The following is a 15,853-nucleotide window of genomic DNA, read 5'->3' as shown; positions in this document are numbered from 1 at the left end:
AATGAAACTCTATGGCAAACATCTGGATAAATAGTAAAGTTGTTCAGTAAATATAATTTTTTTTTCTTTTGTAGAAATCACTACAGACAAGGCATCAAGCCACTTGATGTAAGGAGCTAAAAAAAACTTCGCTCCAAGGTTAAAACCTAGTCAACATTAAGTGTAATATGGGTAGATTTTGACCTAGAAAACACCAATTCTTTCCCCTTTGTCAGAAATACACTAATTGTTATTGTAACTATTCAAGTAAATTCTGAATTGGTCTGTATTCTGTGTGCTTACTCTTTATTCTTACACCAAAAATGGTAAAATGAAAAAAAAAATTGCCTTTTTATTGAAACGATATTACTTCAGCCAAAATTGAATGATTTCAATAAATATATTTAAAAAATTTTTTATCCCCAAATACTTTTGGTTTAAGTCTAACATTTGCTAATGATGTTACCATATGCCTTTGATATGGTATGCATGATGAAAATTTAATTGTATGATATTACTAGACAAATACTTGATATGAATCTTAAATAAAATAAAAATCCAGGTTGTTCTCAATGGTTTTATGTTAAACCATGATATAAATGTGAGTGTGCCTCGGGGGTCGATACGTGGAGCTTTATTATTCCTCTTATCATTCACACACCGTAGTGTTTGGATATATGGTTAAGTGTTAGCTTTACTCACCACTCACCCATTTTGCGACCAAATTTCAAACAATTTTTATAGTTCATAGTTCACCTCAGCTATATTTGGAAAAAAGAAAATATTCAATTTTCGTTCAGTAAAACAAACCTTTTAATAACATTACTGCGTTCAAAAATTCTGTAAGGAACGGAGAGTTTTTTTGGATTGGCTGTAGGTTACCATAGCAACCAAATCTGTTACGCTCCTTCAAATCAGTTTGGAACTGCGGAGATGATGTAACAGGATATAAAAATAAACTGTCACTAATAATTCATCCCTGTCTCGACGATCTGTCGTTCAGCTGTACTGTCGCTAATAATTTACAGGTAACAAGTGAAAGAGAAAATTTTATTTCAAAGCAAAGCCTGGAAAAATCATGGATTACATAGAAAAATGTGAGCTTCAAAAGTAATATGGTTACGATTAAACATGGAAAAGTGAAAGGACTAGTTGTTAAAACTGGAAGAGAAAAAGTCAAGATATTCTAGTAATTAATATAATAGATTAATAACTTAAAATATCGCAGTATTAATTAAGAATTGATTATATGTTAAATTGAATTTAAAAAAATTCTTAATGCTGCAATATTTTAAGTTATAAATTTATATTTTTTACTAGACAATCTTGTATTTTTCTTTTCCAGTTTTAACAACTAGTCTTTTTACATTTCCATGTTTAAATCTTAACCGTATTACTTTTCATGTTTGCATTTTTCTATGTAATAAATGACCTCCCTGATAAAATTGTCTCAGAGATGGGTATATTTTTTGATGACACTGTGCTCTATAACAGACATGGGGAGAAAACGAATGAACACATATCTACGGCAATAGTTAAAACCTCATGTCTGTAGTTGAGTGGGGCATATATAGATAACATTCAATGCTGCCAAGACTAAGCTTCTTTCCTTTAACAATTATAAGAAACTCTTACATCCGAGTGGCACTGTGTCTTGTTTGGGGTGAATAGCAATAAATAATCTGTCATTGGGCAAATTTTGTGCAAAATATTTCTGCAATTGATTCTCGGAAAATCAAATCATTTTTATTATAAACTTGCTATTGGAATGTAGAGTTTATACAAGTGGAAATTCCAGCTTCAGAAATCTATTGACCTTAACTGAGTATATGTTGCGAAATATTAAACTAGCCTGGGTGCCTGGCATTGCCCGGGTGTTTGGAGGTGTGTGTTGAGCAAAACAAAAAAATGTTAGTAGGTAGGCAGGCTTGAACCAGTACCGCAAAGAAGAAAAAGAATGTGAAAAAAAAAAATGACGTCTTTGCTGTTGCACCCATCGCCAAACTGGAAGTGACGAATGCTTAAATTAAAGCTAGTTATTCGAAAAGAGGAAATGACTTTTAAAAATATCAGCGAAAAAAGCGACCCCTTCCTGTAGAAAAGTGCCCGGTTGAGTGAAGGAATTAATGTTTTTAGCCAATGTTTCGATATTTGTTGTCAGAAGGAACGAACTTCAAAATGATGCTGATCTCGTGAAAATCTGTCCCCTCTGTCAAAAGTTTTAGGTAGACATACATACATACATACATACATACATACATACATTTAAACAGACAGGTGAGATTTATATTATAGATCATAAACATTATCAAATAAGTAACAATTTTCAATGACTTGGAACTTTGTTTTTGTTGTGTGTGTACATATAAAATAATCCAATGTTTTTTTCCTCTTCCTTATCCAGGTCCAAGAGTATGAAGAGAAAATACGTATTGATAGTGACAGCATGAATAGATTAAAGAAAACGTGTTCGGAATTGAACCAGGTAAGATTTTTTTTTTCGAGTGGTCTTTTAGGCATTAGACAAATCTCAGTATTTCACTGATATACTCAAAGCAAAAATGGAATTCCTTACAATTTGAATCTTTTAGGTCATTGTTTAAAATTGTATCTATTGTAATCTTCTTTGCTGGAATAATTATTTTTAGGAAGAAAATGAAGTGATTACACATTTTTTAGTGTAAATAGGAAGAATATGAAAAGGAAGAAATTGCTAGTAAGAATCAAATATCGATGGTGTATTGTTATTTGAGTCTAACATGGGAAATCTGACAAAATAACTTTATATATTGCATCGAATAAAATAGATGAGGTTTAAAAAGAAAAGTACAAAATTTGGGTCATCCGTAGCATTAATATATAGACGGTAATGGTTACACATCTTAATATTTCTATGAAATGATTATCAGCTGTGGATTTTATAAAAATAACGCAAAAAAAAAAATGCTTTCTAGTGACATACTTAGAATTCAATGAGGTCCTTTGACTTTTTGAAAATTCTTTTTCTTTTTTTTTTTTTATTGTTTTTAGATTTCTGAAAGTGTAAAAAAATAAATAAATAAAAAAATAACTGAACATGTTGTCTCCAGCTGTATTTTTGACAGAGGAAGTTATATAGAAAACCAAAAAGCTCCACTTAGTTCAAATGCAGGATTTATTTTCATTTCTTAACGACATGAACATTTTGATTCTTGGAATATTCTCACACAAACTTGGTTTGTACAGTTTCATTTAAGAATTTGTAGCAATTCATATTTCTTAAATATGAGCGTTTTTTTTTGTTTTTTTTTTTTCTTTTAGTAGGTTCAAAATTCTCCATATTTAAAAAATAAAGATAAAGAAAAAACATGTATAATGTACGAATACATGATAAAACGAAAATACCACATTCCAAAAATAATCTAAAGTGATGAAGTAGTTTTATTTTTAAGAAAATCAAACTTATGAATAACAGAAGAGCACTAAACTTTAAAAAAAAAAAAAAAATCAAAGGGAGATAACTCGCTAATTCAAACGTGCAAGATTTATGTTGTAATACCTTCAAATTCCCAATTAATCATTTAAAAATGATTTTCTTTATAAAAATAAAACTACTTGATCAATTTATGTGATTTTTGGAATATGATATTTTCGTTTTGTCATGGGTACCTGCATCATACAAATTATTCTTTATTTTTAATATTTGAGAACTTCTGAACAAGAACATTATGTGTATAATTTGTTTATTGAAATTTATTTGTTAGATAAAATGTTGCAATACTGTATTTAAAGTAATGAATTCATTTTTGTGTTTGCTAAGTTTGAAAAAAAAAAACATTTTAAAAATACAATTTTTATTTGTAGGATTGTGCTTATTGAAGTGCCTTTAAATAAAATGATGTTGCAATAAAAATGCATTAAAAAAAAAAAAAAATATTGGGAACATATAAAAAAAAGTATAATCAAACTCTTGAAGTCATTTAAATTGTCTTTATGAAATTTATAAAATCTTCATTTTTAACATTACCAGAAAGTTATTTGATTTTTGTTTTCTTTATGATTTAAAAAACCGATTTGGAAGTTTTTATTTAAATTTTTTAAATTTTTTTATTTATTTTTATTTTTTTTTTTTTTGACAAAATAGTATAAACTATCAACTTTTATTGTTGTACAATCATTTGAATAAGACAGTGAAAATAAGGGAGACAACTGCTGAATCTTGATTACTTCATTGTTATTTAGATGGCTTACTATTTGAGAATAGTAGATGCTGTATGTAAAATGCAGTCGTATTGGTCTTGCAGTCGTATTGACTAATACAAACTTGCAAATGAAGAGTTTGAATGCAAAATGCAATAAATCTGATTCGTCAAAATTGAGATCATAAAATGTTAAAGGACGAATATATTAAATCTAGATTTTGACTAAAACCTTATTTTTGTTAAAAGTAAAAAATAAAAATAAAAAAAAAAATGTAGAATAATATTTGCTAGCAGAACAGTAGCAGAAACTCACAAAGGAGCAAGTGACCAACAGAAGATATTGTTTGGGAGAAACAGCTTACCTTGCAGAAATTGTATATAATCACGTTTTTCAGGTGTTTTAACTTGTGGTATATTTCATTCTGATCTCCAGATAATGTCTCTCTGTAGACTTGTATATAATAAAGTTTATCGTTTTTTTTTGGGGGGGGGGTAATCCATTCTGGTATGCAGATGATTTTAGGGCATCAGGAGAGAATACGCACCGTTTTTGGGCCTACCTCTTTACATTTTTTTCACGTATCAGCCCCCCCCCCCTCACCTCACTGATCTGAGGCCCCATTATCTGAATTGCATTTAACTGAACTGTTCAATAGACTAAAAACGGGACGTCTAATGATTTCAGCATTTCCCGCTTCAATCAACAGCCTAGTCTCACGTGTGGTTCAAAAATTCAACAGCTGCGTCTCACACACTTGCCGAGTTAAGACGTGCTCATATTGAAAAAAAAAAAGAAAAATAAACCACTAAATTAAAATAAAAAATAAATGCAATAAGTAAAAATATATTATAAAAATGTAAACAAACGAATTATTAAAAGAAAAAATAAATAATAATAAATGAGAAAAAAAAAATGAATAAATAAAATAAATTTCTCGTAAAGGTCATCTTCCTCTATCGTCCTTTTCCTTGACTGGTATTTTCGATACCTTTTCATTATACAATGCAATACAAATTTTGTTGATAATGTGACCATGTTCTTCCAACTGTTGATCATATTTGCCGGTGAAAATTCTGGGTTGTTTTATCTCATCCACTGGTCCAATTACTTGGATATCCTCACCACTGTCGTTTGCGTTCTGGCCTTGATTTTCTGATGTCTTTTTTTTTTTTTATAACAGAGTGCTGCGTACGAGTCATTAGATGAGTTGCCCATCCTATTTTTATTCCGGAAAATGTTTATTCCTTTTTGGGGATTATATTTCAGTTCACATATGCATAGAAATTCCGTAGTTTTTTTACTCATTATCCTTTGTTCTGTCTGTGTTATTGTCCAATAATTCAAGTTTGATCCATCATCCTCCCTCCCTTTCAATGGATATTGTATGTAAAGCACAGTCATACTAGTCGTGCAGGCTGATGACTAATACAAACCTACAAATGAAGAGTTTGAATGCAAAATGCAATAAATCTGATTTGTCAGAATTGAGATTCTAAAATGTAAAAGGACAAATATATTGAATCTAAACTTTGACTAAAACTTCATTTTAGTTTAAAGCAAAAAAAAGAAAAAGAAAATATATATCTATAGACTTATGCTGATATCGCATACTCTAAAACGTGATTGTGGTCAAGTGTTAAAATGCAACACCTTTTCTAAATTGCAATTTTCAAAATGACGTCATATTTTGTGTTCAAACTTTTATATATTTGTATGCATTGGAATGTGTGTGTGTGTGTGTGTGTGTGAAGAGTTTGAATACAAAAGAAGATAAATTAAATTGGTTGAAATTAAGATCCTAAAACATTAGACCAATATATTAAATCTAGACTGACTAAATGCTTATTTTAGTTTAAAGCAAAACAAAAAAAAAATGCAGGTGTAAAAAAATGGTTTTAGTCTAACATGTTTTTGTAATAATATCTGTATAATTTTGAAAGTCGTGTTTATTGTATTTTGCATTCAAACTATTACTAAATTACAGCCTCCATAACGGACAATCCTGGGTTGGTTGTTTTGATCTGCACCAACAATGACAGATTGAATTCACTGTTCATCCAAAATGTGGCATAATATTTAGAAATAATATTTAGAAATCTTTATCCTACATATTTGTGAGCTGTAGTTATTTTATTTTTTAATTTTCAGAGATACAATCATGTCGACCAGAGTTATACGGAGCTGAATAGCAAATACTCGGAAGTTCAAGCAGCGAAAATGTCGCTTGAAAAAGATATTACAAACTTACATAGTCTACTCAACGAAGAACGGGCATCAATCAATCAGAAAGTTTCAGAACAATCCTCAAATTTGTTAGGTAAGTTATCGCCTTTTCTTTGTTTTCACATCAAGGTTTCATTTTTATGTGGCATTTTCGACTTTCATCAGATTTATTGCAGTCATTTAAGCCTTGATACTATTGTAAAAGATATGAACATATAGTTTTTGTGTTAGAATGTCTTCGATAATTGAAATGATCCGATGAAATAAAGAAGCAGGCGATTTTGACCAAAGTTAACATCTTACACAGCCTAACACCATAAGTGTATTTGAGACACTTTGTTACGACACAAGCCGAAGGGTCCAACATATAAAATCAACAGTAGATTCTTTGATATGACAGGGGCACATTCAAAATGAATGTTTCTGTTTAAAGTATAATTTCACAATGATACTTGACTTTTTCATTTCAAACTGTAATGCAAGCCATCTATAAATATAAAAGCGAAAATGTATGTATGTATGTATGTGTGTATGTGTGTGTGTATGTATGTATGTGTGTGTGTGTGTATGTTCGCTTTTTCTGTGTGTCTACAAAAGGCTTCTTTCAGAGAAGCGGTCGGTCGGTTCACAACTTTTTAAAACTTTTTATGTCACATACAAATCGTAATATCTCACAGTTAACAACGAAGCTCGCCTGTCTATTTAATTTGTTCGATTTCGGGAAGATAAATATTCAATATTTGTCGCTCGCCGCATGTGGGTTAGTCTTTTTCCTATAACATCTTCGGGGGGTGGGGGGGGGAAGCGTTCAGCAGTAAATGAATACTATCCCGCAGTCAAAACTTGACCTCATTTAAAACGGGCACCTGCTAAATCCAACTAAGTAAATAAATTCAAACGTGTTTCCGTTAGCATCTCGCGGTGGGGCAATGGTTAACATCGCACGTTTTTTGTTTTTTTTTTCACACTTTAATTTACAACTTTGCCTCAAGGGTTCAGGTTCGATCCTCATACTTACATTTTTTTTTTAACACCCCCCCCCCCCCAAACACCCGGGCAACGCCGGGTACCTCTTGCTAGTGTAATATATAAAAAACAACCGTATACCAAGCTGCTAGCTGAAAGGAATGATTGGACATGAAGCGAACAAGACATTTGCATCTTAGAAAAATAGTTTATTCTTAATTTAATCAACCAAATCCTGCGATATTATCTTTATAATCATCTTGGTCTGTGGCAGCTGGCAAAATCTTGGCTTGTTGTAAACTAAAACATCTTAAAAAGCAAAAAAAAGTCATTATTGAAAACATCAATCTTCAGTTTCATTCACCAATTCCTCAGCTGGTAAGCACCTCACATATGCCAAGTGTTCACTTTTCAAAATTTTGTATATCGAATCGCATTTTGTTAAGGAGAAGTGTCAACAGATCAAGTGCAGTGGCTCAGCTCTGTTGACCTTCCTCGACTCCATGATCCTGGTTATTTCAAAAAAGAGCTGAAGCCTTCTCTTTAATATCTTCTTTGAATGATATGAAGCATAGTCTTCAACAATATTTGAGCAATGTTCCAACATCCTTGATTGGAAAAAAATAATTAAATTATTAAACCAATCAGTTTAACTCCAATCATTGTGCCACAACCCATTTATTTATAAATTGTATTATGAATGTTGTATTAATATTTTATTGAATTGTTAAGTAAAGCACATTTTAAAAAAATTGTTTTATTCTTTGCGATGTGTTTCTTTATAAAATTATGTGATTTTCAATTTTTATTTTAGTGAAAATTAACAACTTGCAAAATGAAAATGAAATGTTAAGGAAGAAAGAAAGTGAAACGGACGCAGAACTCCAAACCGTTCAACAAACGATATTTCAATTAGAAAAGGTTTGACAATTCAATTTTTTTTTTTTCAATCTGTGCTTTTTTATTTAATTTTTTTTTTTCAATCTGTGCTTTTTATTTAAAAATTTTTTTTTTCAATCTTTTCTTTTTTTTATTTAAAAAAATTTTTTTTTTTTTCAATTTGTGCTTTTTTTTATTTGTTTGACAAATGTTGATTATTTCAGTTATGACTGAAGCCAAAGTTGTATCGGGCGGAGAGATATGTTGAGTTGGAAGGGGGGATGTGTCTGGCATCTTACCAAAGTTATGGAGGAATATAATGATTTTGATTGTGACATTTGGTAAATATAAATTGTGACGCTATCCAACATCCACTCACCATTGTCTTCTTCAAGGCCGTCAGTCAATCGATTTAGTGCTACAATAAAGAATTGGCAACCCAAGCAAAACACAAGCTCAATTTATAAACACAAAAATGTTTATTTTCTTCGATAAGTAACTCATTTCAAATGGCAGACCTGCAGATGCTTGCTTGACAGACCAATGTGAAATTAAGTTTGCTGTTATTTTATCAGCGTTGTAAAGTTATCTAGAACATGCAAAATCAGTTTTTGAATGTGTAAAAAAAATACTTTCCGATTACAAGTAAATTCAAATACATCTAGTAAGACAATCCAAACAAAAAGGGAAATGAAGATGATGGATGTCTAAGTTGAAAATTTTGCTGTTTATCTTTACATGGCTCATTAATCAAGGGGGAATAATCATTGTTCAGTTATTTGTGTATTCATTAAAAAATTTTTTCTTAATTATTATTCTTAATTTACTTTCTTTTTTTTTACATGGGGGTCACCACTTATCAATGCCCGGATGCCACTCAGGGATAAGGGTTATTACGTGTACAGTAATCAATGAGATAGTATTGTAGCAATCATTAGTATTGGAGATTTGAGTGTCTTAAGAGGGCGGTTTGTCAGGAATTTGTTTATGTTGGATTTGAAGACATCCAGGTTGTAGTCAGGTGGGAAACAGGCAAACGGGAAGAGTTCCACAGTCGTGCACTTCTAAGAGAGAAGCTCTGCTCATGGAATCTACGTTTGGATTTCGGCACAGATAAAGAGTGGGTAAAATTATTGACAGTAGTTTCAACATACGGATGTTTCTCGTGAAAGATTGGCGAGGGGGGACGAGAGATTGGAGGGAAACCAAAAGGGCATCCCCCACTAAGCTACAAAGCCTATTTTGTACTCTGTCAAGGCAGGATAGGCTGTTTTTAGCAGTTCCTGCCCAGATGTGGCAGCAGTACTCCATCCTTGGACGTACTTGGCTTTTATACAGATAGAGAATTGCATCAGTAGTGAGATATCTTCTGGAGCGGTAGAAGGATCCTACCATTTTCCCGGTGTCCTTGGCAACAGACCTGATGTACATGTTCCATTTCAGATCAGGAGTAAAGGTCAAACTCAAAAGCTTGTCAAAACATGGAGCCTCTCCAAGACGAGAGCCATCCATTTCAATTGATGCCAGATGAGGATCAGAGCACTGATGATGTAAAGATAGAAGCTTGGTTTTGGATGCATTAAAAGTAACCAGCCACCTCTTCCCCCACTATACCACTAGCTCAAGATTAGAAGAAAGCGAATTAGGAGAGAACATTGTCATTTACGGCCTTTGATGTGTTGCCATAGATGGTCGTGTCATCAGCATAGATGTCAACGAATGATTTAAGTATGTGTTTTGGGAGATCATTGATGTAGATCAGGAAGAGAGTTGGGCCCAGGATGCACCCCTGAGGGACTCCAGCATTAATACTGTGGGCCTCTGATTTCTGCCCATCAACTACTACTCTTATGAACCTATCGGAGAGAAATGATTTAATGATTGAGAAAACATTACCAGTGATAGCGTAGCTGAAAATCTTGTGAAGTAGGCCCTTATGTCATACCTTATCAAAGGCCTTCAATATGTCAAGAGCAATTGCCCTGGAAAGGAAGCCTTTGTCAAGAGATTCACTAATCCTATGTGATATAACCGTTAGCACATCTGCTTTAGATCTTGTGGAGCGGAAACCATATTGCATGTTACTAAGGTTGTTTCTGCTGAGGTGGTTGACTACTTTATTTAATGTGAATTCCAACAACTTACTCATGACACACAGGAGACTTATTGGTCTGCACTGAGAGGAAGATGGCTTTTCACCTGAATTCTTAAATACAGGGCATATTCCATATTTTTTTTTTATCGTAGACTGCTTCTGTAATTTCCGTGACTAACTGCATTCTGCACAAGTGGAGACAATGGTGTACTGCTTCGGCAAAACTTTTTGTTTGTTTATAGCCTGTAAATAAAAATTAAAAGTATAAAAAAAAGTAAACTAATCATTTATTGCTATATATCGACAAAATGAAAAAACATTGTTGAAGTGACAATACATTCTTCGCATAATGTTAATTTTATTTCTTGAATTTGTACATATTACTTTTGACCTTTACTCCTGATATGAAATGGAACATGTACTTGTGATATTCTTTAAAAACATATTAAAAAGATTTTCAGAAAGTGTGCATAGATACGCAGAAACTAGAATTCAGGCTTAAGTCTGTTGATCTCCAAAGATTAAATCTGGATAGTATTGAGAAAGGTGTGCAGAATTAAACTGTTGAAACAATGGATGGGAGTTTTTTAGTCAATGTAGAACAGTTGAGGTAGTAGGGACAGTTTACAGAGTAAGGCCAAGGAAAATAGGAGAAAGTGATATTTTATTTAAACAAAAAATAACCTTTATGGTTCGGAATTTTTTTTTTTTTTAATGATTGATAATTTGTATTTGGATTATTCAAAGTAGCATTCTCATCTTGGATACTGTACTCACAACATTTTGCTTGATGTTACCTCCGACCTTCTTCAGGTGTACCTTGTTGAACTTGAGGATCTGTACTACCTAACATTCAAGATGAGAATAGTTGTCCAAATAATGACATTAACTTTATTTTTTTTATATTGTGTTTGTGATTCTATTTTAAACAAGTTTTTTTAATATTTTTTTAGGATCGAGCAAACATGGAACTGGAGAAAGAAACGTATACGAGAAAATGGGAACAGGAAATCGAAGCACACAAAGCAACCATGACTCAATTCAATGCCTGCCAATCAAACGTGTCGTCAACATCGGAAGAAGCAAATCTGGCAACTATCAGAGGTTTGTAGAAGTAACAGTAATCTAAGTCTTTAACAGAATTGAAATGTGCACACAAATTAATGCCTGCATTCCAGGAATACTTCGCACGTAGAATAACTGTTTTCACTGGATAATTCTTTACAAAATGCTGATGCAAATATAGAAAATGTCTGGCTGTAATACAGGGTGACCCCCCCCCCCAAAAAAAAACGGGTCAAACTCTAATTAGGCCCCGTTTCTTAGTGGTTTGCCTGAATGAAATGAAACTTTGGTCATAACTAGTTTATTATATTCAAAACATTACATCAAAACACTAGGGTCTTTGGCATTTTTTTCTCCGTTCTACAGCATATGTGCTAGATGGCCTCCAGTTAGCTTTTGTTTTTGTTTTTTGGTCACCCTGTATTAAGAAATATTTTGGAGATGCGATTCAATTTGTTTTGGCGAAAAATAAAACAATCATGTCACAATTGCCATGTAGAGAAATTTATAGAGTAGCGGAGACAATAGCCGATCAAAATTCACCTTAGAATTATTATTGCATTTTATTACCTCTTTCTGGTGTAGGAATGAATAACAGATCCTGAGGTATATCATCATGACTGTTGAGATTGTTGGCCAAAATGAGATTACCACCTAATCGTCAGCACTCAAGGGAGAAAACGTTAAGCTTTATAAGTCTGCTTTCATAGAGTAAATCTAATAGACCCTGCATCATTCAAGTAGGTATGTCACATTAAAATTAAGGGGAAAAAATTTTAATTATGAAAAATAAGATCTGCAAGAACTATTTAAAAAAAAAAACAACATCCATCTGTCATTTTCTAATTTGAAATTGTGAAAGTTAAGTTAAAATGGAGGAGATAATCAGTTTGTCATCACGAAATGGACTAAACCACAAAAACTGCAAAATTTAGTAACTTTTATTTCTTGTAATTATTTTTCTACTCGATTGTTATTCAGAATTTTCACTAATCTCATCATGACATGTAAGAAACATATACCAGAAAGTGAGAACAGGAAATTAAAACAGAAAGCAAACATGACTTAATTCTACATAATAGTTTTTTTACTTAAAATGCATTTTTTAATATCCAATTATAATGCCCTTGGAAAGCAATAATTAGAAAGGAAGAGCAGATAATTTTATAATTAAAAATTTTAATGTTAATAATCACAGCATAATATTGTTATATTGATTATTGTTGAGATTATATTGACTATTATATTGACAAGGAAAATCATAGTAGACATTAGTTTTATAAATCCTCAGAAGATCCTAGGTTGTCCTACTGGACATATGACAAAGTGGATATAGGTGTTAGTTAAGAGAGATTCTGACGTATACATAGTATGAGACATACGGGTGAAAATCACATTCCAAGTAAAAACAATTTGATATACTTACGTAACATACAAGAATAAGTATCCTTAGCAAAAATGATCAAATAGAATTTTAATTTAAAAAATTTTTTAAATCAGTTTTTGTCAATCTACCATTCATTATTTCTTGATTAAATTGCAAACTGATTTATCTCCCCTGATTTACAGGATTCCTGTTTTTATTAATCGTGGATCAGCAAAATAAAAAACTTTATTCTTATGTAAATTTCTATTTTATAATTTTTCCTTAATTTGTACTGAATGGATTTTAAGATGTAATGGTTCTCCATTAAGTATTAAAAATACTTTTTATTGTTTTATATATAGCATTTATATATCACTACACATTCATTAGCATGTTTCAGTCAGCCAGTTACAAGAATCTAGAGAGCTTTTCCGGCAATATTACTTACACGAAAGTAGAGTGGACAGACTACTTTCATATAAACAATATCACCTGAAGAATTACTTGTAACTGACTGAAACATGCTCATGAATGTGTAGCAATATATTAACGCTTATGTGAAACAACTAAAAATATATTTTATCCTTCTTTAGTATTGAGTACTCTTGTATGAACCTTGTTAAAAATTCACTAGTTGCTTCATCTCTGGAAAACATTAACCTGGAATAATTAAATATATATATAGTAATTTTGTGTCGTCAGAGACATAGCAAGAGTTCTTAACTACTTATGCAAGACCGCATATGTTTTTATTTCAATTGACTCTATAAATTGGTTTAATCTTCCATTGATACCTTCAGTTACACAGAAACACTGGAAACTTTTCAAAAACTATCAAATGCAACGTCATCAATAACAAATCTTTATACATATGTGTGTGGCTGTTTATGTCATAGCCTTTTTATTTTCTTAATCAGTGTTTCTCATTGCCACGTTTCATGATTGACCATCGATTGTCTTATCTATTTAACTAAGACAAATAAAACTTTTTATGAAGACAGACACAAGGGAGACATTTGCTGAGTTTCCTTCAAGGTTTTATTTGAAGAGAATAGAGTTGGGAGAGACTAATGTAATCTTAGTTGTTTACTTTCTAACTTACTAAAATGACTGACGTTCAAGTTACATTCGCTGTAGATTATTTCTACATTATTGATTGTGTCTCATTTGCATGGCTTCCACTGGGAGATTGATTTGATGACCTTAGTTTTCCCTCTGCTCAAAAATGTGATGTCATTCTTGGACTTTTTGTCTGCAACATTTGACCTCTGCTCCCTACACCAACCTTACATCCCCATCTTTCATTCATGTTACAGATTTACATGCACTTCACCGAGTGTGAGCCTCAGTGTGTTAAGATTCATAGCTGACTTAATCACCATCAGCGTAGGGTGGTCTCTACTATATAACAAACGTAATAAAAGAAATATTACAAGATGATTGCAAAACATGTGTAAGACAGTAATGGAAAAATATATTGTCTAAATTATAAGTAAAAAAAATATATATATATTAAAAATATATATATATTAAAAAAATATATATATATTAAAAAAATATATATATATTAAAAAAATATATATATATTAAAAAAATATATATATATTAAAAAAATATATATATATTAAAAAAATATATATATATTAAAAAAATATATATATTAAAAAAATATATATATTAAAAAAATATATGTATATTAAAAAAATATATGTATATTAAAAAAATATATATATTAAAAAAATATATGTATATTAAAAAAATATATATATATTAAAAAAATATATGTATATTAAAAAAATATATGTATATTAAAAAAATATATGTATATTAAAAAAATATATGTATATTAAAAAAATATATGTATATTAAAAAAATATATGTATATTAAAAAAATATATGTATATTAAAAAAATATATGTATATTAAAAAAATATATATATATTAAAAAAAAATATATATATTAAAAAATATATATATATTAAAAAATATATATATATATATTAAAAAAAATATATATATTAAAAAAATATATATATATATATTAAAAAAAATATATATATTAAAAAAATATATATATATTAAAAAAAAATATATATATTAAAAAAATATATATATATTAAAAAAAAATATATATATATTAAAAAAATATATGTATATTAAAAAAATATATGTATATTAAAAAAATATATGTATATTAAAAAAAACTATATATATTAAAAAAATATATATATATTAAAAAACTATATATATATTAAAAAAATATATATATATTAAAAAAAATATATACAAAAATTATGATTGTAGACTGATCTGTCCTTTGGTCATTGGAATTTAACACATGAATGCTTAAACTTAATCTGCCATTGTTTTTTTTTGTTTTTTTTCTCTTTCAGAATTGCAATCTATGCTCGAGCAAGAACGTATTGTAAGGCAAGTGGCTGAAAGCGAGAAATTACAGTTGGAGAAAGAAAAGAGTGAATTGTCTTTGGATCTGTCACAGAGCCAACAGAAAGTCGAGCAAATGCATCGTGATAATAAAGCCGAAACCGAAAAGGTATTTTTTTTTTTTTGTTTGGAGGGGGAGGGGGTAGTCTATTTTTTTTTTTTTTCTGTTATGTAAATGCTTCATGAAAATCAATTTTATGCTAAATGATTGTTTTTTAAAAAATAAATTTTACGTCATTTTCTGATAAAATTTATTAAGTTTGACATTTTATGCTTCAAATCTAATATCTGTTTGATTAGTTTGTCCATAAAATACTTGTGCTGACCACAATCTAACATTTGATGCAAAACGATGGAAACATCTTTGTAATATAGAGTAAAATTTATTCATAACACGAATGTAGATATTTGTGTGTGTCTGTGTTTTATGGAAATCGCTCCAGACAGGGGATAAAGCCATTTTATGTAAGGAGCTAACAAGAATAAAAGATGAATATCAAAAAGATGATTCCTATTGACTTTTGTCTTGAAAAGACAAATTTATAGGTAGAAGGAAAGCAGTCAATAGAAAGTTCCACAAACCTGCAGTTCTTGGAAATAAATAAGAAGCTGTATTACAATAAGATATCAAAATATGAAATTGATGGAAACAA

At 30.3% G+C, this 15,853-nt stretch overlaps 1 protein-coding gene across 1 annotated transcript in view; it reads left to right on the top strand.

Annotated features, from left to right (window-relative positions):
* LOC145296653 (rho-associated protein kinase 2-like) overlaps positions 1 to 15,853 on the top strand; it is a 407,811-nt gene that overhangs the window by 336,856 nt on the left and 55,102 nt on the right. Inside the window, exons 16-20 of the mRNA XM_080142590.1 lie at positions 2,384 to 2,464; positions 6,310 to 6,478; positions 8,165 to 8,271; positions 11,278 to 11,428; positions 15,149 to 15,309. Coding sequence (XP_079998716.1) covers positions 2,384 to 2,464; positions 6,310 to 6,478; positions 8,165 to 8,271; positions 11,278 to 11,428; positions 15,149 to 15,309 — 669 coding nt within the window. The remainder of the gene's footprint in view (positions 1 to 2,383; positions 2,465 to 6,309; positions 6,479 to 8,164; positions 8,272 to 11,277; positions 11,429 to 15,148; positions 15,310 to 15,853) is intronic.

Source organism: Euprymna scolopes, chromosome 17 (assembly GCF_053919585.1).
Source record: "Euprymna scolopes isolate OS-2025 chromosome 17, ASM5391958v1, whole genome shotgun sequence".
In the NCBI taxonomy this organism is placed as follows: Eukaryota; Metazoa; Mollusca; class Cephalopoda; order Sepiida; family Sepiolidae; genus Euprymna; species Euprymna scolopes.
Note: the sequence above shows the minus strand (reverse complement) of the source record. Positions and strands in the feature narration are given on the sequence as shown.